Below are 25013 nucleotides of genomic sequence, written 5' to 3'. Positions count from 1 at the left end.
TTAACAACTTGCGTCATTTAGTTTGTGTTTGACAGCTATTGATAGTAGAATACCGCGTGACTTGAGGAGAAAAGGGAAAAATATATTTAAGAAATATTTTTCTTGTATTTAAACATCTATGAAATCATAAAATATGTGAACAAACTTTGTTATATAAATCTTTTATCAATTTAAAATTTGAATATGAATATGGTGGGTAAATTTTATCTTCTTATGATTGCCTTATGTTATACCAGATAAATTTTTATGATGATAATCTTTAAATTGGTTGTCAAGATAAAAAATTATCAGGTATAGTCTCCATTTATTAGTGTTATTGCATCGTTATGACAAAAATTGTTAGCGCTTTTGCTCAGACAACTTTGTCTTGACAACAAACTTCATTAATTGTTATGATAAATATTTATCAAGTATAGACGGGGGTTAAATTAATATCCTGTCAATAAAATCCTCCTATCACATAGAATTCCATTTGAACTGGCAACTCTGCTTTGTTTGCCAAAATTGTTTAGTTCTTACACGGTCTCCTTCTAAAATCGTTCGCTTTAAATTCGTTGTCGTGTTGTCCGTCATTAATTAGCAATTAAATAAGTGAAAGTGTTGAAAAAATGTTAAACATCTTTATTAAAATTATTATAAGAGCAGATTGTGTTAAAATAAAGTTTTTATTCATAAATATATCAGTGAAGAAATGCAAAAATTACTCGTATCAATAAGTATTAATAATTACATTGTTGTTGTATTAAAGTGTATTTAGTTGTTCTTCTTCTTATTTTCATTAGTGTCGCGTGATGCTGTGCATTAAAATGTGTTGTTGTTTGTTATTGTTTTTGCATATAGCAAAGACATGAAAGAGATAATAAGAGCAACATCTAAATAAGCAAAAGGAGAGCAGGAAAAAAAGTGAATTTCATTTGTGTGTCTTTCTTTTTACACAAACAAAATCATTGTTTTTAATTGATAAAAGAATTATACTAGAGTTGCCAATTATAAAATATTGTTGCTAGTGTATAATAAAACGGAAATCGATTCGGTTATATAATTTAAATACCTATAATAATGTCAAAAATACATATGTATGTAAAGAAATATCTGGTGAGTTTATTATTTAGAAATAATAATTTGTATGCATTTATTATTTACTGAATTGATTTTCTCAAGATTTTAATATTAGAAATAAACATTTTAAATTTTTAGCTGAAAATGTTTTTCATTTTATCTAAATTAAATGCCTACATATCTGTGTTCCACTTTTTATTTATTTATCTATTATTTGACTGACAAATTTGATAAAAATCTGGAACTTCTTTGACATCAAAAATATAATTTAACTTATTTTGAATTAAATTTAATCGAAAATCATCATATTTCATCAGAAGATATTGATAGTGGAACACAGGTAGACATATGTATATTCAGAAAATTATTATAAACGTTTAAGTGTAAGTAAATTTTTAGAACAAAAGTTTTTAAAATTGAAAAATTAATCAAATTAATTAATTTTCTCCAGAATTTTGCAAAATTGTAAGATGAATCAACAAATGTGGAAATAATATTTTCCTATCAAAATTATATTAACAATAAAAAAAGTGTTTTGGTATAATTATTGTCAACAAAAAGTACAATTATAAATGCCGATTGGTAAAATTTTAAAAAGTCATTTGCCATCCCTTCTACACTCGAAACAATTTAAAAAATTCACGATATGGTGTGGGCCGATCGGAGATTGAAAGTGCGAGAGATTGTGAAATCCATAGGCATCTCACAGGGCTCAGAGGTTTAAATTTTGAATGATCACTTGGGTATGAGAAAGCTTTCCGTAATATGGTTCCTATCAGAATTTCACTTTTTAAATATTTGGAATTCGCTCGTTTTTGGAGTCAGCCGCCGTGAAATTTAGTCGGCGCAGGTCTCTGTATGCCGCGTTTGCTCACAATCGGGTGCACAAAAGGGTTCACACATAAGCAGTGAATTAGGCTAGGAATTGATCCAAAATCGCCCTATTCTCCGGATTCAGTCCCGATTGACAATATCATCTCACAAACTTTTTTTGTATACGTTAATTATTATATTGTTTCTGCCTTTAATATCTAAACCTTCTCTCAGCGGAGAAATCATATTTGCCAAATTAGTCTCAAATTAGATGAGTGGTAAATCAGCTCTAGTAGCCTTGATTTTTTTTACTGCAAGTAACCTTGCGAGCGGGTGCGGATGATAATGTAATTTTGACAAATAAGCTTCACGAGTTTTTTTTTTAAATTCACCCTTGACTATAGGCACATGATTGAGCTCCTTCATGGTTCTAAGAATTTTGGTTTGTGCCCTCTGTATGAGATTTATACTGGTATTGCTTGATTTTCCCCATAATTGGATTCCGTATTTCCAAATTGGTCTTAAGACTGTCTAATACAGGATGACTTTGCAGTTAAGACTAGATTTCGATTGATGTTGGATTAGCGAGTGTAAATTAGAAGTTTTTAGTTTTATGTGGAGCCGCTTGGCTTCTATAAATACCAAGGTATGTAACATGATCAGACTGTTTAGTATCACTGGACAACCACCTCTCCTAACTGAAAACTTTATGTGCTCATTTACTTGTATTCTTCAATTGTTTAGCCACGTCTCCATGTGTCTGAGATAATTATCTAGATTTCTAGATGCTACATTCAAGTCCACATGAGAACTAAGAATTGTAGTGTCATCTGCAAAGGTGGAAATGGTTAATTCTTCGGATTTGAACAAATCAGAGGTGTTGGTCCTAGGTAAGACTCTAGTTTTTTGTGTGTACTAGAAGGCACTAGGCATTTTATCTTGTGTATTAGTCCTTTATGCCAAACCTTGTCAATTGCCGAACAGTACTTTTTTAGTTAGGCGGTTAACTTGCTCAATTGTTCCATGATGCGCACGGAATCCAAATTGATGATATTTTGTCTATTTAAGAATTTTAATATTTTTGCTTGGAATATTTTCAAATAGTTTAGACAAAGAAGGCAATATGCTAATCGTTCTGTAGGATGATGCCAATGTCAAATCCTTTCCTGGCTTGGGTATCATTATAATTTGGGAGATTTTCCAATCATTCGAAAAGCTCCTAGAGACAAGATCACATTGACTAATACACAAGAATTGCCACATCTGGTACATTTCTTTAGTTTAATATTATTTTTTATGACATTGATTAGTTCAGAGTCTGTTTCTCACCTAATACAAAATTATTTGTTGGGGGTTTTGGTTTCTTATCGAACTTTAACCCTACACCGGTGGTTTAATGTTCTTAGCTGCCTTCCAAAGAGAGAAGTTTGTGTGCTTGATACTGGTTAAACTTTCAATATACAGCCTCCCTTTGGAAGAGAAACGCAGAAATCGAAACTATCCGCCCAATTATGAATAAAAAAACAGCGGGAGATTTTTTCCCTATTGCAATTTTTCCTATTTAAATTCAATGTTAAAAATGAAAAAAGGGAAAAAACTGCCGTGGATTTTTTATACATAATTTGGCGGATAGTTTCGATTTCTGCGTTCCTCTTCCAAATGGAAGGCTATTTTTACTTGTAGTGGACAGGCTGCAGGAGATCTGTTGTGTTGCAAATCTCTTCTATATTTCCTCTTTTCGAGGAGGAGTCTATTAATTTCTGTATTAGAAATATACATTTTTAGGGGGAATTTCTCACATAGGCCGGGTAACTTATCAAAATTTTAAACATAGTTAAGGCATAATCAATGTTTAAATATATTTTTTTCATACAAAAAAAATTATTTAAACTGTGTTTAAAATTTTGATATGTTACCCCGCCTTGGAGTGATCCAAGGCCGAGAAGATTAGAGACTTGAAGTCTCTGATACAATTGTTGATAACTTCCTCAACCAATCAGTCTTGAACAATGAAGCTTCTGTAAGAGATGATGGATATTGGCCGTTATAGTATAACGGGGGAATGATGAAAAGAAGTTTCTATTTAAATTCCTTTATATGCTAAATCTATTAGATCAGTAATTTTGAATGAACTCGACAAATCTTATTTTTGGAAGGATACAAAATTGGAGTAACATTAGACAAAGTGTATAGAGTTCATAGGAGACTATATTGAAAAATAAAATGCTTTTTTATCCAAAAACCTGTGTTGATTGGTGCAGGGAAGCGAGCGAGCTTTGCTACATAGTTCTCTATAAGATCATATTTTGTGAGCATTGTTAATTTATTTCCGTTTTAGTGCATATTTCTGTAAAAAATGCATATTCCTTTTAAATATTTATCAGTTTATAGTGCATGTTTTATATGTCCTGATTATTAATAATAATATGTACTACTTATAAAACAAAATCCCTAATAATTATTAGTTGTAATCCTCTTAATATGGTTTATATGTTTTTGTAAGTAGCAACAATTTTGCTTTTGAAAGTTAGAAAAACATATTCTTTTGAAAGTAAACGAAATGCAAATGTCACTGTCAATTAATGTCAATTAGCCTGACATGTCTCGTACATGTGTACAATTGAGTATTCGTACTTGAAACTCAAAATCAAACTGCGTGTATATTTATTTTGAAACAACAAAAAAACAAATAAAGAACAAATAAATGTTGCGGCTTTTCGAAACAAATAAGAAGACAATACAATAAGAACAATTTATTCATAAACAAAATGAAATACAACAACAACAAAAAAAAGGAAAAGGAAACAAAACTAAAGCCGCTGTTGTTTTGGTATTTATCCAATTAACCCTTATTATAAATATTATTATGATTTTTTATTTTCTGCTGCTTATACTTTACACATACGAACGTGTAACAAAGTATTCCTTTGGCCAATGATATCAAAATAATGATGAGGAGGATTTTGCTAGTGTTAGTTTAGTTTGGGGGTAACCCTTAATCTGTATGTTCCGATGCCTGTAGCAGCAGATCCTGTTTGAACGTGTGTTTTATTTGTTGTTTGGTTTTTCCTTTAAATCAGTGTGTGAATAAAGTTGCAAGATGGATGTATTTGCTGTGTGTATCATTTCAATTCATATTTTATGGTTGTTGCCAAATTAAAATTATATTTATATGCTTGAATGGAATCGTATAATGGCAAAAGAGTGAGCCTGCTCGACAAAGAAGAAATAAGAAGTTTGGGGAGTTTTTTGGAATTTTCAGCTGTAAGTTTCAAAATCTTGATATTAGATCAAGAACTTGATTTGTTGGTTAGCTTTTTATATAAAAGAGTCTTTAAACTGATTCCTTTGAGATGCCATAAAATGATTCCGCAATCAGGTTCGAAACAAAACCGATTCATGTTCCTAAGAACCACCCTCGATAGATCAGGCTGGTAGTGAGAAATGTACTGGCCCGATAGAGCATAGCAAAGATAGAGGAAATGTTCATAGACTCCTTCTCGTTCTCAACATGACAAACTTTACAGGAGTCATTAAAAGGAAGACTCAATCTCCTCCCATGCACACTTATTAAACAGTGCCATGTCAACACAACTTAGGAGCTCTTTCCAATAAAGGGTTAGAAACATAGTCTAGTTATGTAGATGAAGTTGCGATATTGATAAGATGAAAGGATCCGATATAGGCTAGGCTAATGACAGAGTTAAAAACAAAACAGTACATATATCAAAAAAGGTCAAATATCTAAGATTAGTATTGGACTGGAGCTTATCTTGTAGGAATCATATTGAAAATAGCGGGGGCATAGATGAAACCAACTAACCTATTGCCTAAGCACTAGTGTTATGTGATCAATCCTTTAGCTTAACTATCAATAGTCTGATGACCTTCACAGAGGAGTTGGTGCAACGTCAAAATATACAAGGATGTTGTATATCATTAGCGATGTATTGAGAATTTCCTCGATAAAAGTCGTTGAGTTACAGTTAAAATATGAAGCAACCATCTCAGCAACAAGAATACCTATCAGTGGATATGGAAGATCTTACGAAGAATCAATATTACTAGGAAAGTTATAATAGAATCACTGTAAAACTTCTAGGCATTGCAAATTGGTTTCAAATGTTTCCAAAGTGTCCAAAAAAATTAATTGAATCACAATTTTCGCCTGTACATTGATTGTATCTCCAGAATTGCCAAAGATTGTGGCAGCCTCAATACGAAGTTTCTGCAATCACCTAAGTTATTAAATAGTTAAAGTGCAAGAGCGACATTATCATTTTTTGCAGACACCCAAGTAGTTGATAGAGCACTTATAGATGAAACTGGAAAATCGAAACCAATACTAGGGATTATTTGGTCCCAAGTCACGCTGAAGAGCTTTACAAAATTGACTCTACTGCTGATACAGTCAACATAAACATTGCTTAACGTTTCCGGAAGTTCAAAAAAGGACTCATGGTATGACCAAATAATGTGGATTGGAATGGACTTCCTATAGTTAAATTTAAATAAAGCAAAGTATGTGTGAGATATCTTCGACATTTTGTATTCGTTTGAAAGGCCTATCGTTGACATTATATATGGAATACAACATCATACAAATGTCCGCCGCGGATTTGCATTCGAAATATAAAATTTTCCATGACTCTGGTACATAGTAAATCGATGACATGAGTTATGTTAGCTTTGAGGGTCGCTGTGATTTCTGGATTATTCGCATAGACCTGCGACTTAAGAAAATCCTACAAGAAAAAGTCTAATGGGGTCAAATCGATCGATCTCAGTGGCCAGTTCACATGTCCTTCAAGTGAGATGCCCCGATAGACTAGACGATAGTGTGCTGGACTATCAATACAAGGGTTGCGGGTTCGATTCCCGCCAGAGACTCTGAATGTTTCTTCAGACAAGCAAAAAGCTTCGCAGTTTGTGTTCGTTTAAAAAAAAAAATATATCATCTAACTCAGCTATCATCTCCTCCACGAGAGATGACCATGCCCTCAATTCGCTCGTGTAGAATGATATGAGCGGTGCAGCGTTGATGTCCATATCATCTAACTCAGTCCAAAATAAGTTGTAATCATCAATCTATAGCGCTCACCGTTGACGATAATGGCTTGGCCAACCTCGTTTTCTAAGAAATGTGGACCGATGACTCCGCTAATTCCCCTAAAAATAGCAGGAAATATTCAAAATTTAAAAAAAAGTACCAAAAAAGTACTTTTTTAAAAACCCCAAAATTTTCACAATTTTCTCCTAATGTCTTAAAAAAATGCTAATTAGCTAGAAAATAGTAAATTTTAAAAAGTACAAAAAAAGTACTTTTTTAAAAAATCCGCCATTTTTGCAAAAATGTAACAAAAAGTGGTTAGTTTCAAAAAAGTTTTCATCATTTTTAAACTTAAATCTAAATTCCTTAATAATTCCCCTAAAAATAGCAGGAAATAAACAAATTTTAAAAAAAGTACCAAAAAAGTACTTTTTTAAAAACCCCAAAATTTTCATAATTTTCTCTTAATGTCTTCAAAAAATGCTAATTAGCTAGAAAATAATAAATTTTAAAAAGTACCAAAAAGTACTTTTTTAAAAAATCTGCCATTTTTGCAAAAATGTAACAAAAAATGGTTAATTTCAAAAACTACCTAACTAATTCCCCTAAAAATATCAGGAAATAACCAATTTTTTTTTTTAAAAAGTACCAAAAAAGTACTTTTTTTAAAAAAACCCAAAATTTTCAAAATTTTCAATCAAATATTTTCCATTTTTAAAAATCTGCTTATTGGCTAGAATATTACAAAATTTAACAAACTTTCTTTTAAAAACTTTCTTTTAAAACAGCATTAATTTTCTCAATACTCAGTATTTGCTTAGTTTTTTTAGGGTCAATTTCCAACTACTTCATGTCCCATTCAGCGCACACACATCATTGTTGTTGAACGCTATATCCTTCCATGGTGATTTGACAAAAGAATCTGAATAAATGACAGCCAATTCGATAGATGTAGCTTCAACAATATCACCGCTATCAACTGTCAAATTTGGGAAGTCCCTATTGGAAGATACTTTATGAGGATATTTCGAAATCTCCTGAATTGCATTTGAATAGTCTCAATTAATATAGAAATTTAAATGGAAAAGTGTCTGCAGAAGGGTATTTTATCGTTCTTAACACAACTCCGCATGTTTTTTATGTTTAACCTAAAATTCGTGGGCGGGTTAATAAGTCCGTGGCTTTCTGAATGAAACACAGGTCCAAGCGGAGTCATCGGTCCACATTTCTTTGAGAACGAGGTTGGCCAAGCCATTACCGTCAATGGTGAGCGCTATAGATTGATGATTAACAACTTCTTTTGGGCTGAGTTAGATGATATGGACATCAAAATTATTCTATTTTTCAAAATACTCTCCTTTGATCTCCATACACTTTGTCCAACGTTTCTCCAATTTGTCGAGGTCATAAAAATAGGTATTTGTTTGTGAGATGATTTCATGGTTGCAGTCAAATCTTCAGGTTTGGCAACAAGAAATAGTCACTCGGACCTAAAGGGAATAAGGCGGATGAGGGAGCTATTCTTAGCCTAACTCATGGATTTTTACCATGGAAATTGCACATGAGAGTAACGAAATTCAGTAAACCACATTTTTACCATTGAAACTGATGGTGCAAATCAAGCATATCCTTGATTTCTCCTCAAGTCACGCGGAGACAGATAATAAGCAGTGCATGGATAGAATATGTGTATCACAGTTTTTTTTAATAATTTCTTCTTTCTTCCAATAATATAACATATATTGCTTGATCAAAATATATTTAAAATACGGCAGATTTAAAATTCCATTGAGTTTCTTAAATCGGTTATTTTGTTACATTAGTTCGCAGCGGCGAGAATGGAAATAAAATAGTATGGGGAAATTCCGGCAAGAATAAAACCAATATTGGCCTGCTCAAACTTAGGATAACATTCGAAGGCTATTATGGGTACTCACTGGTCATATTGACTTGGAACTTTATGACACCTTGGAACACTTCTTATACCAGTGTCCAGCTGTTAGTCTAATGAAGTCAACATATTAGAGGATACAATATATAACCTGGAACATATTAAGGACTTCGACAAAGAACCCCTGAGGTATTACAAAGAGGAAATTGAGGTTCTAACCTATATTGAAAATGTTTGGTAATGGCACAATGGATCACATATTCAGTTTCTTTCTAGAGTATGGATCAGTACATGTTTCCTCTTCTCAACCTTATTTCATGAGACCCAAAATCAATTTACTAATCGTGATGTTTTCAACAACTTTGTGTTCAAATTTATTATCCTCCTTTTTAAAACTAGATCAATTGACAAATAATAAAACATTGTTTTCAAATCTAACCATGCAAAGAAACCCTCTCCTCCTTAAAACCACAAATATTGACCATAACTGCCACATAAACAAGCAATAAATTAAAACAGGTCCTTTTGACCCCCAAACAACTATTGTGGTTGGCACAAAATAAAACGACTTTTATAATAATTAAAAGAAATTTTATTATGTTGCATTATTTACAAAAATAAACATTAATAAAAAACTACTCTTTAAAGATCCTTTGCAGACAGAATGTATTTTTCTTTAGCTGCTAAAAAATGTCCTTTTTTGAAATATATAAACAAAAGAAGCCAAAAACAATAGCAAAATGGTAACATTTTTGTTTTAATGAATGAAAAGGTACTTCAAACTATGAATGGACTTAAGCTATCAATGAATAGTTGAAACTGAAAGAATGAATGAATGAACAATGAAGGACCAACAGCCAGAGAGTGTGTAAGAGCAAACAATAAAACTGCAAGATCACTGCAAGTGCATTTATTTTCTTGTTTCATTCAATTGTTTGTTAGTACCCTACAGTTTATCCCTCAATGATCCTTGGTGTCCTTTTATGAATAGTTTTAATTCATTTCTTTGCGTGTGTTTTTTGCAATTGTTTCTTATTTTATTTTTTTTTTGGAAGATTTAAGGTTTTTTATTTTTCCAAATCATTTATTTGTTTTCAATTCTAAACTAAGTTTTTTTCTTTATTTCATTTGTTATAAATTGTTTTCTTTTTGAAGGATTTAAAGCGGCTTTTTTGGTTTGAAGTTGTAGTATGTGTGTTGTTTTTTAAGTATTGGATTTTGGGTGATCTCGTTTTTTGTGTAATTTTTTTAATTGTTATTAAAAATATTATAAATGAATTTAATTGTTAAAGTGACAATTTTCATAGTGGATTATTACGCAAGTAATTATTTTACAAAAATCATAAGAAATTACGAAACTATTAAAATTTGAAATGTTCTGTTAAATAAAATGAGGCTCTCTATAGCTAAGATATTTGTAGATATTCTTCCATGGATTTGGAAATATGATTGTTGTTATACATTTAGAGGTGTCATTTGGTAAAATTAGAATTCATCATCGCTCGTAGTTTTTCGCAACAATATTCTTAACTTAACTCAAATTCTGTTCCCTAAAAAATAACTCAAATGTGCTTAAGAGGCTCTAAGGCCCTTAAGCGATAATAAGAGGTCAGTCTTTAAAAAGGGTAACACATATTTTTCATAATAAGTTCTTTTGCTAACAACATAACTCATCTTTCCTTATCAAAATATATTTTAAATGCGTCAGATTTAATACTCTTTGGAAATTCTAAAATCGTTTGTTTTGTTACCTTGATCAGTTGTCGAGAGTTCTTTCCTGGAGATAAGATTTTAGGTTGATATAACTGTAGCTGAGTTTACAATCTCTGACCGAGTGAGAATCGCATTCTTCCGAAGCATATATCAAGTTGTCGAGGGAACGTGTAGTGCGAAGAGCGCAGTGAAATGGGGAAGTGCTTAAGAAAATGTTAACTATTTAAATTACAACATATTGCGTGATTCATTATATTTTTTTTCAGTTGTTTCCTCACGCGTGACAATTCATTACGGAAAGATTGATCGAAAATTTATCCTTCCGAATGGACCATCTACAGTGTAGTCGCGAACTATACTTGAATGAAATTTTTTTTAAAAACGTAAATGTCAGAGATTGTTCTTTCGGGTCATAGTAAAGATTCCGATATCCAACCCAATTTTATTGGGTGTATTATCTAAAAATGAGGGATTTTTTAAAGGTTTAGCTTTTATTTTGAAACTTTTGGACAATATAAATTTATTTAAAGTATTGGCCATTGTTAACTATGACCTTTTCCCATCTTTCTGGTAACATATGGATTCCGATGGAACTGCTCGTCTTTTGAAGCCAAGAACGCATCAAGCCAATTTCGGATACTCTGTTCTGAAGTGAAGCGTATCCCAGAGAGAGCGTTCTGCATCGATCGAAACAAGTAGTAGTCGGACGGGGCAAGGTTTATGTGGCCGAGCGTTGTCATGATGGAATATTACGGTTTCATGTCTGGCCGTATATTCTTGACGTTTTTCGGCTAATGCTCGCTTCAAAGCAATTAGTTGCCTTCGGTACAGATTCCCTGTGATGGTCTGGCCAGATTCCAACAGCTCTTAATAGATAGGACCTCGTTTGGTCGCACCAAATACAGAGAATTACCTTAGCGCCATGGATATTTGGCTTTGGTGTCAATTCCGCTGGATGTCCTGTCTTCAAATACGATCTCTTAAGCTTCGGGTTATCCTAATACATCCATTTGTCATCGCAAGTAATGATTCGGTGAAAACATGATTTTCTTTTGTAGTGTTCAAGAAACATTTCAGATATACAAAATCGTCTTTCAAGGTCTCTCAGCTTCAATTCGTATGGTACCAAATTTCCCTGCATTTGGATGAATACCGCAGTTTACAAACGTTTTGAAATTGCTAATTAAGTAGCTCTCAATGATTTTGCCAGCTCTTGTTGAGTTTGACAACAATTTTCGGGATTAATACCTCCAATTCTTGATATTCAAACTTTTTATGCTGGCCTGGGCGATATTTGTCTTCCGTGTCAAAATCACCACTTCTGAACCGAATAAACCATCTATCGCACGTTGAAACCGATGTAAAACATTCACCATAAGCTTTCGTTGTGTTTCAGAGGCATTTTTTTTTCAAATTAAGGAATTAAAGTAAAACTTCCCGCTTTTGGCACAAAATTCCAACTACTTTGATTTTATTTTTGATAAAATAAAATATTTTACTTTGATGGTGATAAAAAAGTGTTCACTTTTACTTGAAAGTGTATTTTAATATAACTTTTCGTTCCAATAATTTGCTCATAAAACATAGAAATCTGTATTTCCCTTTAAAACTATAATTTTCCCTTTATTCTGCAATTTATGTTTTTGGTTTATGTCTTCAATAAAAATCCCAACATTCTCAACATAATTTCCCCTACATTAATTCCAATTAGCACAAATCCAATACCCACCAACAAACACATGCTTTAGTAGAGACAAGAACCGTCATGTAAATAATGGCTGTAAAAGGAAAGGTGGTGTAAATAAGTAGTGCCAAGTATTTTATCAATAGGGGGTTAAAAACCCAATATTGGCTCAGTTAATAAGAACTTTATAATAAAATTGTGGTTTTCTTATGAATCCTGGTGTACTATCATGGATTGCAAAGACCTCATTTTGTAAAACGAAACGACAAATGCTTAAAACATCCAAATTTCCACTTTTAGAAACACGTATATTAATGTTTTGCATTTATTTTAAAAAGTCCCAGGAAAAACGTTTTTAGTTCCACATCTAGTTCTAGAACTAGTTCTTCTTGAAACTTGTTCCGAGAAGCAGTTAATGAAATTTTAGTTTTTCTTTCATTATTTCACATACAAAGTTGTTGATGCATTAGATTAATCCTTTACAAATCCAACCAAAACTGTCATATATTCCATTTTTAGTTTTAATTTTCTCAATTATGAATATACATTTAATTTTTTAATTTGAATTGTTTGACAAATAAATTTTGGAGAATTAAAAGTTTTTAAATTGGTTCCATGAAGTTTTTCTGGAACTATTTTGTGTTCTATAGAACTAGTTCCTATAATATGAATATGTTTTACGAACATGCTCGTGTTAGTAGGAAGTGATCATTAATCAATGAATAATTTTCCGTATTAGTTTTAGGAAAGCATTGCGATGCCGATCTAGAAGTAGAAATTTCATAATTAATTTTTCATACTATCAATATGACCAGTATCTTTAACATGTGGCTGCTTAGGTGATGGAAATTGCTCTACTGAAAAGTTGTTAACAAAACACATATGATTTTGTGTGGAGCTTCGTCGATATCCATATGTAGTACTTTGACCAATGTTGTCTAATTTTGATTATTTTAGCGGTAACTGTATTTGCAGTAATTTCGATAACAGTAACTAAACGGTATCGGAAGCTTAGCGGTAGGGGTATCCAACCTTGACTTTGACATTAACATTTTCAGAATAACACAATTTTCCTAGATAATCAGATTTCATTTGGTTCGTTCTATCAACACTTGAATAATTCATACCTTTCGTTATCTGTCTAGATACTATTGCACAACATATTAGCATTATTGCCATTATAAAATAGCATAATACTATCGCTGTCAAAAACATAAATAATTCTAAAATAAGAATTCTAGAGAACATAACGAAGTTTCATTATATAAAGGCAACGGGTTGTAGCTGTGACACAAAATTTTCATGAAGCAAAATTGGTTATTAAATGCTGCTATTGTGTAGGAAAGAAGAAAATTAAAGTAATAGAAGGTGATTGCAAGATGAGTGCTACAATTTATTTAATAAAAATTATATTCTTGTTATATAAAGCTAATTTGTGTGGAATATGTGTGGACACCTATATAAATCAGACAAAACGTCCTATTTCGTGAAGACATTTGTATGGAGCTATGTGAAATATTATATCAATTTCAATAGACTTCGTCCTTGAGCCAACTCAGAATGTGTTTCTGAGTCGATCGGTATACATGAAGGTTGATGTTGGACTAATATTGGGTGTATGGCTTTAAAATTCAGGATTTACAATAGATGGCGTTTCTTTTGAACTCGGTTTTTGTTATAATATCTGCAATATATTCTCACTTAGTTTTGAACATTATAGTATAAATAACCATAGCTGTAAATTGTGAATATTTTTATTCAAAATATTTCCAAAAACTTAATTATTTTTGAATTTTAGTTATATTTGAAAAAATAAATTTATATTGAAATCATTCTATATTATTCAAAATAGGATACTAATTAATATATATCTATTTAGAATATAAAGCAATAAATATTATTTGATTTAAATAGAATACGATATTAATATATTTTACTTAAAAGTTTTGAATAAACATTCATAAAATTATACTAATACTAGCTGACCCGGTGCGCTTCGCCACCCCAATTAGAAGAAAGAAATAGTACTATCAAGTCTCACTTTGTGAATCTAATTGTAAATGTCTAATTTCATATTTCTGGGTCCATTATTATAGAAAATGCAAAATGTGTTCCTAATTTTAAATTTTTATGTTTATTATTATAAAATATTCAAAAAGTACCATTGCAATAAGGAAATAGTACCATTGATTATCACTTTTAAATTCGCATTCACTAAACCATAACCCGTCAAGCTTGAATTTTAGATTTGTATATCATTTCCTATATTATCAACTAATTTTGTTTCTATAATACTTAAGATTTAATAAATTATCACAAAACCGAAACCGATCGAATTTTAATTTTTTAAAACCGAAACCGCGGTTTTGAAATTCTTCGATTTTTTGGAAAGTCTAGGTCCATTATTATAGGAAATTCAAAAAAAGTACCATTAGAATATATAAAAAGTACCAAAAATCCCCCACTTGTGGTTTCCCACTCACTCGGGTCCATATAAGCTTAATTTCATGGCTTTAGGTTCATTGGTGTAGAAATTACAAAAAGTACCATTCGAATAAAGAAAAAGTACCAAAAAGTCTCCCCTAGAATTCTAACTCACTTAGGACCATGTATGCTTAATTTCATGTTTTTAAGTCCATTGCTATAGAAAATTAAAAAAAAGTACCATTAGAATAAACAAAAAGTACCATGTGGTATCCGCTTGAATTTTCAATCACTTAGGACCATATACGCTTAGTTTCATATTATATTATGGAAAATTCAAAAAGTACCATTAGAATATAGAAAAAGTACCAAAAAGCACCCACTTGTAGTTTCCCACTCACTCGGTTCCATATAAGCTTTATTTCATGTTTCTAGGTTCATTGGTGAAGAAATTACAAAAAGTACCAATCGAATAAAGAAAAAGTACCACAAAGTCTCCCCATAGAATTCTCACTTACTTAGGACCATATATGCTTAATTTCATGTTTCTAAGTTCATTGTTATAGAAAATTCAAAAAAGTACTATTAGAATAAACAAAAAGTACCAAAAAGTCTCCCCCTAGAATTCTCACTCACTTAGGACCATATATGCTTAACTTCATATTTCTATGTCCATTATTACAGAAAATTCAAAAAGTACCATTCGAATATAGAAAAAGTACCAAAAAGCAGTCACTTGTAGATTCCCACTCACTCCGGTCTTAATTTCATGTTTTTAGGTTCATTGGTGAAGAAATTACAAAAAGTACCAATCGAATAAAGAAAAAGTACCAAAAAGTCTCCCCCTAGAATTCTCACTCACTTAGGACCATATATGCTTAATTTCATGTCTCTAAGTCCATTGTTATAGAAAATTCAAAAAAGTACCATTAGAATATAGAAAAAGGACCAAAAAGCCCACACTTGTGGTTTCCCACTCACTCGGTTCCATATAAGCTTTATTTCATGTTTCTAGGTTCTTTGGTGAAGAAATTACAAAAAGTACCAATCGAATAAAGAAAAAGTACCAAAAAGTCTCCCCCTAGAATTATCACTCACTTAGGACCATATATGTTTAATTTCATGTTTCTAAGTCCATTATTATAGAAATTTCAAAAAAGTACCATTAGATGAACAAAAAAGTACCTATAGTACAGTTCACACATTTTGGTACCTAAATATTATGCCCTATTCCTAACACTAACTTCACTCAAATAAATATCAGCTAACTTTAATGTCGATAACTGAATTAATTTAAAATTTTAAAAAAGTACCATTAGGAGAAAAGTACCAATTTCCCTTTTCTTACTTGAACACCCCTCAAGTTTGAAATTTAAAAATATTCCATTTTGCCAAAATTGTTTATGCTACAGGCATGTATCAAAATATTAAAATCTGTGTTAATGTGCCCAAGAATAAATATGTTTTAAAAAAAGTACCAAACTGTTTACCCGGATTTGGCCCAATATACACCTTGGTACTCGAGTTCCAAATAACACCCTGTTAGTTAATTTTTGTATGAATCCAGGAACCAACGTTAAAAAAATGATCAAAATTGGCTTAATAATTTCAAATATAATGTATTTTCCCGATTTTATCCCCTTTTTGGTACCTTTTTTATCCCCATTGAGGTGGTACAATTTCATTCAAATAAATTTCTGTAACGTGGTGGGAGCTCATAATAAAATATTCGTATGTCTATGTCAAATTATAGAAAAACATATTTTATGAAAAAGTACCAAAAATTAACACAATTTTTATCCCTTAAAGGTTCGAATTTCCAAAAAGTACCAAACTTATATTTTTTATTTTTTGTTAATTAAAGAATACGATTTAAAATTTGTTTCTATGTTTATTGGTTTAAAAGATACATAGGGTGCAAAAAAAGTACCAAAATACAGTTTTTACCCGTTTTCTCCCCAAAAAGTTTCGAATTTCCAAAAAGTACGAAACACCTGTCAGCTTATTTTTTAAATGGAGTAACATGCTATTTTAAGTTTTTTTGTATCTTTATTAGTTTTGAAGATATAAGGTTACCGAATTTACCCGTTTTTACCCTTTTTACCCCCTAAACGTTCGAATTTCCAAAAATCCCTTCTTATCGGATCGTTTTGGGGAGGGAGGAACCCACAGTTAAAATTTCGTGATTCTAGCTTCAGCCGTTTGGGCTGTGCGATGATGAATCAGTCAGTCAGTCAGTCAGTCAGTCAGTCAGTCAGTAACGTTACTCTTTTATATATATAGATTATTTGTATTTTAGTAACAATAAGTTGTAATTTATTCAATATATAATGAATAGATTTTAAAATATTTTCATCAATATGAAAACATGTAATTATTTTCAAATTATATTTTTATAGTAAAAATTAAATATTAATTTAGTTTATTCAACTAGTTATGAATAAAATATTATTTTACTTATTCGAAAATTTGTTGATAGATTTTATTCAAAGCAATTATCTTTGAATAATTTTATTTCTCCAAAAAAAATAAAAATATTTAAATATTCAACAAAAAAATTTAGAATACTTTTATTCATAGAAATTTTCTTTGAATAATTTTATTTGTGAAAATAAAGTCAAATATTTTAACAACAAATTTTTGAACGATTTTATAAAAAAATATTTTTGTGTGTGAAAATGAGCTCGGACGATGAAGATTTTTCATCCGATAATTATGAAAAAGATCCTTCGTTTGCTATGAAAAACCAAAAACAATGCTCAAAAATAATTCAACGATAAATAGCCCTAGGAGGAATGCCATGTCAGACGATCATTTTGAACAACTAGTTACTTTAAAAACAGTTTTCAAAAATAATTCATGAATTTTGTTCTTCACAATTTAAATTAATAATAAACCTCCAATTGAAACTATAAATCTGTGTTCATATTCTAGTGATAATCAATGATTAAGTAGTAGTTTTTAAAAATAGAATATTAGATACCAGAGAATTAGGGTCTGAAAAAAATTTGTAATTCGTTTTGAAAATAACTTTTTCAACTCAGAATGCAATCAGAAGACATTTTACATCAGTATTATTGTGAAATAAAAATATTCTTTAACATATATTAGAATTATTTCTATTCAGTAATTTTTGGAAAAATAAATTTATTTGTTTCTAATTTGTGAGAAATAAAAATATTTCTAAAGTTTTATTAGAATTATTTCTATTCAATCATTTTTTGTTTGAATAATTTTAGTTTTTTGTGTTTTGTTTGAATAAATATTCCAAAGAAATTAGTTGATTTTTTTGTATCTAAATTAAATAAATTTAAATTTTATTCAACTTTGTTTTATTTGAATATATAAAATTTTACTATTTTCTAAAAAAATATCAATATAATTTAATTAAACTAATATAAAATGATTATATTTATAATTTAATTGGTTTTAAAAGATATAAATATGGATACATTTAACTGTAAATATTATTAATAAATTAGACAAATACTTTATTTAACTAATAAATAATTTGGAAAATAAATATTTATAATTAGAAACAAAAACTAAAATTATATAAAAAATATTTATATTTTGTATTTTATTCACAAGTTACAGCTATGTAAATAACACAGTTTTTTTTGCTTCGAAAATGTAGAATTTTGTACCAACAAAGCGTCATATGCGGGAAGTTTTGCATTAGTTCTTTAATTTGAAAAAAAACTGCCGTTGAAGCTCACCGAAGCTTATGGTTTCGGTTTCAACGTGCCAGATATGGTTTGTTCGGTTTAGAAGTGGTGATTTTGACACGAAAGATAGACAAAAAAGTTTGAAGCTCAAGAATTGGACCATGTAGATTTATGTAAAACTCAACAAGAGCTTGCTTTCACAACGTTTTCGAAAAATCTTGAAAGACGATTTTGCATGACCGAAATTATGCTTGAACGCTAGTCCACATTATGCAATACCTGTTAAAAAATATTTAGAATAGAGTGGTTGGGAAGTTTTGCCTCACCCGCCTTATAGTCCAGACCTTGCCCCGTCCGAATACTATTTTTTTCGATCGGTGCAGAACGCTTTCTCTGGGATACGTTTCACTTAGGAACAGATTATCTGAAATTGGCTTGATTCGATCATGGCCTCAAAATATGAGCAGTTCTTTTGGCGCGGAATGATGAGAAAAGGTCATTGCTAACAATGTCCAACACTTTGAATAAATTTATGTTGTTTCAAAGGACCAATATTATAAGACAATTATGAATGCTCAAGTAATTTGCTGAGGGGAACCTTGTATGGAGACTTGGGACAAATGAGACTTTCGCCAAACTTTACAATGTAGTTTAAAAGAACTTAAAACTAATTTGTATACAATTTTATCAGAATTGACGCATAATCAACAGATTTTTGACTGCTCAAACAGTATTCCGGGGGGAGATTTGTATGGGGGCTATGTGAAATCAAGGACCCATTTCACTACCAAACAAACCATATCAAAAAAGATTATTTGTGGAAAATTTCAGCTAGCTAGCTCCTGTCGTTCGAGTTAGCTTCTACCTTTCAGCCAGCTAGGTCCTATCGTGTTTTCACAGACAGACAGATGGACGGACATAGCTAGATCATCTTAGAATCTTATGAGAACCCAGAATATATATTCTTATGTAGGTCTGTGACAATTATTTTGATGTGTTACAAACGGAATGACAAAATCAATATACCCCCACTTTTTTTGGTGGTGGGTAATAAACCGCATCAAAAAAACTGATTGTTTCATTTAGTACATACAACAGAGAAAGGTTTATAACATTCAACAACGACGATTGTAGCGTTCTATTTGGTTTCTAAGAACAAAAATGTTTGTTATATATTAAAATTTTCTATAAAGCCACAAATCACAGCGGGAGTTACTGATAGACGCAGTATATCAGTACAATTTTTTCCAACACAGCAACTCCTTTTTTTAAACATTTAAGATTAAGAAAATGCTTTCGTAACAATATAACATTTTGGTGAAAATTCATTTACACATTATCCTTTATCAACCATATTTGAAAAACACTTCAAGACTTAAATAAAGCAACTGGAATTTGTATGTTGCTACCTTTTTTTTCGAATTTAACATGTTCATTGATTCGCTCAACTTACCTTTAATTGTAATTTGCGCATTATGCGTGTCTCCTCCCAGCGATCCAGTTCATCCCACTCTTTGCCACGTCTACGTAACAGATAATAACGATACATTACGATGGTAACGGCCACCATCAGAGCCAGACCACTGCCTACAGCGGCTCCCAAAACCGCTGAGCTCACCATCACCATTTCAATAGAAATTTACAGCTCAAGAGTCAATTAAATTTTTTATAAATTTTGTTGCAGTTATTTACGTTTTTCTCCTTTTTGTTTTCCGTTTCCGCTTGTGTTTTCTGCACGTTTTGTGCAACTTTTCCTTTTGTTGGGGGGGGGAAATACCAATAATAACAAAAACAACAGCAGCAGCAGCAGCAGCAACAACAAGTATAAATTATGAAATATTAAAGGGGTGTGAATACCAATCAGTTTGTTCACTTTTCAATTCGTTGTCTTAAATGTTTAAACTGCAAATAAATTGGAAAATATAAGGGAATGTAGAATGAAAACTGTTTAAATATTGTGAGGAAATAAAAGTTGTATTTTTTCGTTTAATATTAAATTTGTTTTAATCCTTGTTTTTATTTTATTTATTTTTGGGACCAAACATCTTTTGAATGAGTAATTAATTGAATTAGTTTTCAATTTGCTTTTCATTTGATGTTTAGAGCGCAACCTTTTTGAATTTTTGTTATTAAAAAGGTTTAATTATTTTATTTTGTTTTCATAATCTCTGTTTAAGGGGCTTTTCCTGTTTAAAATCTCTAATTAGGAAATTTATTTATAAACAATTACATTTGTTTTATTAAATGTTTTAAGAGAACAGTGGACTTTTAGCTTTAATTATCTAACATCTCTATATATCTATATCAAGGCTGAATTTGTGCAATGACATGGGTTATGTTGACTTTGGAGGGTCGCTGTGGTTTATTCGCATGGACTTGCGAAAAAAACCCCACAAGAAAAAGTCTAACGGGGTCAAACTGATTCGGTGGCCAGTTTACATCACCACCACGACCATGCCCAGAAATCGCTCGTGCAAAAAATCGAATGTGGCATGAGCTGTGTTGCGACATAGCGCAATCCAGGCCAACGTCGTTCTCAAAGAAATATGAACCTATGATGCCGCCAGCCGAAAATCCACACCAATCAGTGACTTTTTCGAGATGCATTGGTCGCTCTTGGATCTCATCTGAATTGTTATCATCCCAAATTCGACAATTTTGTTTCTTGACATAACCATTCATCCACAAAATGGTCCTCACTGTAAAAAGGACGTAGCTATATCAGTCCATAGTGATTTGGAAAACAAACTGAACAAATGACAGCAAATTTGACAGATGTAGCTTCAACTATATCACCTCTATCCACTGTCAAAGTTCCTTATAGGAAGACCCTTTATTTTGGGGGTTAAAATCCTATTCTTTGCATCACAAAAAACACCAAATATGAATTTGGTACTTTTTGAAAATTCGAACTCTTAAGAGTTAAAAAATGTATTTATTTTTGGTACTTTTTTCATAAAATAAGTTTTTCTATAAACTGACTCCATATATGATACTAAAATTTATTTAAATAAAATTCGTATCATCTCAATGTGGACAAAAAAGTACCAAAAACCGGGTAAAAACGGGAAAACACATTTAATTCGAAATTATCAAACCAATTTTTATAAAATTTTGAAAAGTGGTAGTACCTCCAGTCATACACAAATTAAGCAACATGTTGTTATTTCGAACGCAAGTGAGATTGGGTTAGATTGGGCCAAATTCGGGAAAACAGTTTGGTACTTTTTTAAAACATATGTTTTTCTTGATAAAATGAATACAGATTTGAAGCGTTTGAAACATATCTGTGTCACGATAAATGTAGTATTTAGATATTTCAAACTTGACTGACATTCAAGAGGAAAACGAGAAATTGGTACTTTTTCTCCTAATAGTACTTTTTAATATTTTTAATTATTTCACATAACAACTTAGAAGTTAGCTGATATGCTACTAAGTGAAACTAAGAATTAAGGATAGCATGCTTAGAGCTATTAATGTACAATAAATAGATAACAAATAGTACATTTTCATTCCTCTAATGGTACTTTTTGAATTTTCTATATTAATAGACCTAGCAACATGAAATTAAACAGGGGTGCCTTTAGACATGTTAAGTTACAATAAATAGATAACAAATAGTACCTTTTCATTCCTCTAATGGTACTTTTTGAAATTTCTATAATAATAGACCTAGAAACATGAAATTAAGCAGAGAGTGGCTCCATTTATGGTACTTTTTCTTTATTCTAATGGTATTTTGTGAATAATTTATAATAATGAAACTAGAATCATGAAATTAAACACACATCATCCTGAAAGAGTTAGAATCCACGAGAAATCCATTTAAAATTGAAAATGTACGAGATCATTGATGATCGTCCTGTTTCCATTTAGAGCACTATTTACCGACTTATAGCCAGGTTAATGTTTCAGTTCATTTTCATATAAATAATTGATTTTAGGTTGAAAATAAAGTGATCACAGATTCATCATCCTTTTTTTATTTGTACCACTACAATTTATTTTACTACGATTGGATGGCAAACCGCATCGTGCTACCTACTAGTCCTATATAGAGTCATGGTTTAGCTTCAGTTGTAGATCTTTGAAAGGTCTTTATTCAGCCTCTATCTTAGGTATTTAAATAGTTAGCTCTAATCGTAAGTACTAATACAATCTCAGTTTAGCTTAAATCCTTAGATTTATATAGTCTTACTATAGATTTAATCATAGGTCTGTATATAAAGCTTCTGCCACAGTCTTAGTTTAGCTTCAATAATGGGTCTTTATTTGGTCTTAGTTTAACTTCATAGGCTTCCATTGTAGTCTTTGTTCAATCGTAGGTCATTAAAAAGCCTTATTATTATAGCTGCAATCGTAGGTCTTTATGTAGGCTTAATTTAGCTTTATTCGCAAGTTTTTAGATAGGCTTAAATTAGCTTTAATCGCAGGTCTTGATATAGTCTTAGTTTGGCTTCAATCGTATGTCTTTAAATAGGCTTAGTTTAGCTTTAATAGTAGACTTAGTTTAGCTTCAATCATATGTAGGTCTCAATATAGTCTTATTTAGCATTAAACGTAGGTTTTGATATAGACTGATTTCAGCTTTAATCGTAGTCTTTGTTTAGCTTCAATCGTAGGTCATTATATAGTCTTACTTTAGCTTTAATTGTAGGTCTTTATATAGGCTTAGTTTAGATTTAATAATATATTTAGTTTAGCTTAAATAATAGGTCATTATAAAGCCTTATTTTAGCTTCAATCAAAGGTCTTTATATAGTCTTAGTTTGGCTTTAATCGTAGGCAGACTTGGGCACTACCAATTACATTTTGTAATTAATTACAGGACCAATTACCAATTACGTGTAATTGGTAATTGGCAATAACCAATTACCAATTATAAGTAATTTGTAATTGACAAATGCCAATTACCAATTAAATGTAATTTGTAATTGGTGAATGCCAATTACCAATTACATATAATTGGTAGTTGGTTATTGCCAATTACTAATTACATGTAATTGGTATTTGGTTATTGTCAATTACAAATTACATGTAATGGGTAAAAATTAATTGAAATAGAAAGTAATTGATAAAAAATGTGTAATGATTACTTTTAAAGTATTTATTACCAACAATGTAATTATTAAATAACTCGTACATTACACAATATACCAAAAATAAATAAAAAATAATGGAATCCAAACATATTATTACTAGGGGGCGGATTAATATGTAAATGTATGTTTTTTCTCGAACGTCCAAATAAAATGTAGACAATTATCTATTATAATCGCACATTTTGCTGTAAAATGACATTGATTTATTAGTGCATATTTTTGCATATTTTATTAATAATGAATATTTAGTTATATTTAATTTCAAAATGCATATTTATGTGCATATTATACAAGTTTTTAATAAAAGTAAAAGTTTTTGTCGTCAATGGGCAACATATTTGTCGAATTTGTTATAGAAATAACTGCAAATGTTGTCGACTAACTTCTTCATTTCTATGAACAATTGAAAATTATCATTTCAAAACATTTCGCTTCAAAAAAGTTTAGAGTTATGTTGTTTCATTACAATTTGCAATTTCAATTTTTAAGAGATTTCGTTATCGAACGATTTTGCAACTTTACCGCAGTCATTTCCCAGCAGTTGTATGAGACTAGTAATTTTACCTATCATTTAGGGTGACAACTAGTTACATAACTAGCTACGTGACTAGTTATTTTAACACGTGAATGTCCCAAGCAGAGGGTCAATTGATCCTTTGTATTACATAGAGACGAATGCAATACTTAGATTACTTAGATGCACTTAAGTGACAATTGTCTTTACGCTACATTACATGGGATGCATAAAGTAACTAATTGATATCTCTCTGCAATACAAATAGCACATACGTTTAAAATGACCCAAAATATATTAATTGGAGTCAATCAAGTCATCAAACATTTGTCTATAAGGGATAGATTTACTACTTTCTTAACTGCTGGGTTATTACTTTCAGTTCGATCAAAATATTGATGATTTTAAAATACAATTTTCTGAAAATAAGTGTATTCTATTAATTGAGGCTTTGCGATAAGGCAATAAATCTGAACAATTTCTGCCGTTTTCGATTTTTTTAAAACAAACTAATTTGCTCAATTTGTTATTATAACTAAGAAACTACTGAGCCGATTAAATCGCAATAAATAGCGGATTAAAGGTTATGTAACTTTAAACGTTTCTAAGTTTATTTTTATAATATCGGACTAACCCTTTTTGAGTTATCATAAATTATGTGGAGAAACGTCTAAAAAAATTCACGATTTTACAAAAAAAACTTTTCCATAGAATTTAAAGTTAGGACCATAACTACTGGAACCACAATACATCAAAATTTTGTAGCGGTTTTAAAAGCCTTTAATTTAAATTTTCGATTTTGTTGCCTGTGTTATTGTTAAATTTGAAAAATTACGAAAAAAAATATACAATTTATGAAAGCTTAATTCTTTGCCTTTAGGTACTAAAGTACTAGGATCTAACCTAAACAGTTTTTTTTCAAAATAACTCAAAATTTTGAGGGTGTTTCAAAATCTTTTAAAACGGTTTTAGTATGTCCTAACCTAGGCCTACAACCCCCATTAGGCCGATTTTCAAGTTCTGATAAAAAGTGTTATTTTGTAGCAGAGTGTTATTATTTAATGTTGTTTAGAAATTTAGAAAAAAATTTAA

At 30.7% G+C, this 25013-nt stretch overlaps 1 protein-coding gene across 1 annotated transcript in view; it reads right to left on the bottom strand.

Moving 5' to 3' along the window:
- The window catches only part of Sytbeta (Synaptotagmin beta), a 184800-nt gene extending 164798 nt beyond the window's left edge, over positions 1-20002 (bottom strand). The window contains exon 1 of the mRNA XM_065505093.1: positions 19756-20002. Within this exon, the coding sequence (XP_065361165.1) occupies positions 19756-19929 (174 nt within the window). The 5' untranslated portion in view covers positions 19930-20002. The remainder of the gene's footprint in view (positions 1-19755) is intronic.
- Between the last annotated feature and the right edge of the window lie 5011 nt (positions 20003-25013).

The sequence above is a fragment of the Calliphora vicina genome, chromosome 3, assembly GCF_958450345.1.
Source record: "Calliphora vicina chromosome 3, idCalVici1.1, whole genome shotgun sequence".
Classification (NCBI taxonomy): domain Eukaryota; kingdom Metazoa; phylum Arthropoda; class Insecta; order Diptera; family Calliphoridae; genus Calliphora; species Calliphora vicina.
Note: the sequence above shows the minus strand (reverse complement) of the source record. Positions and strands in the feature narration are given on the sequence as shown.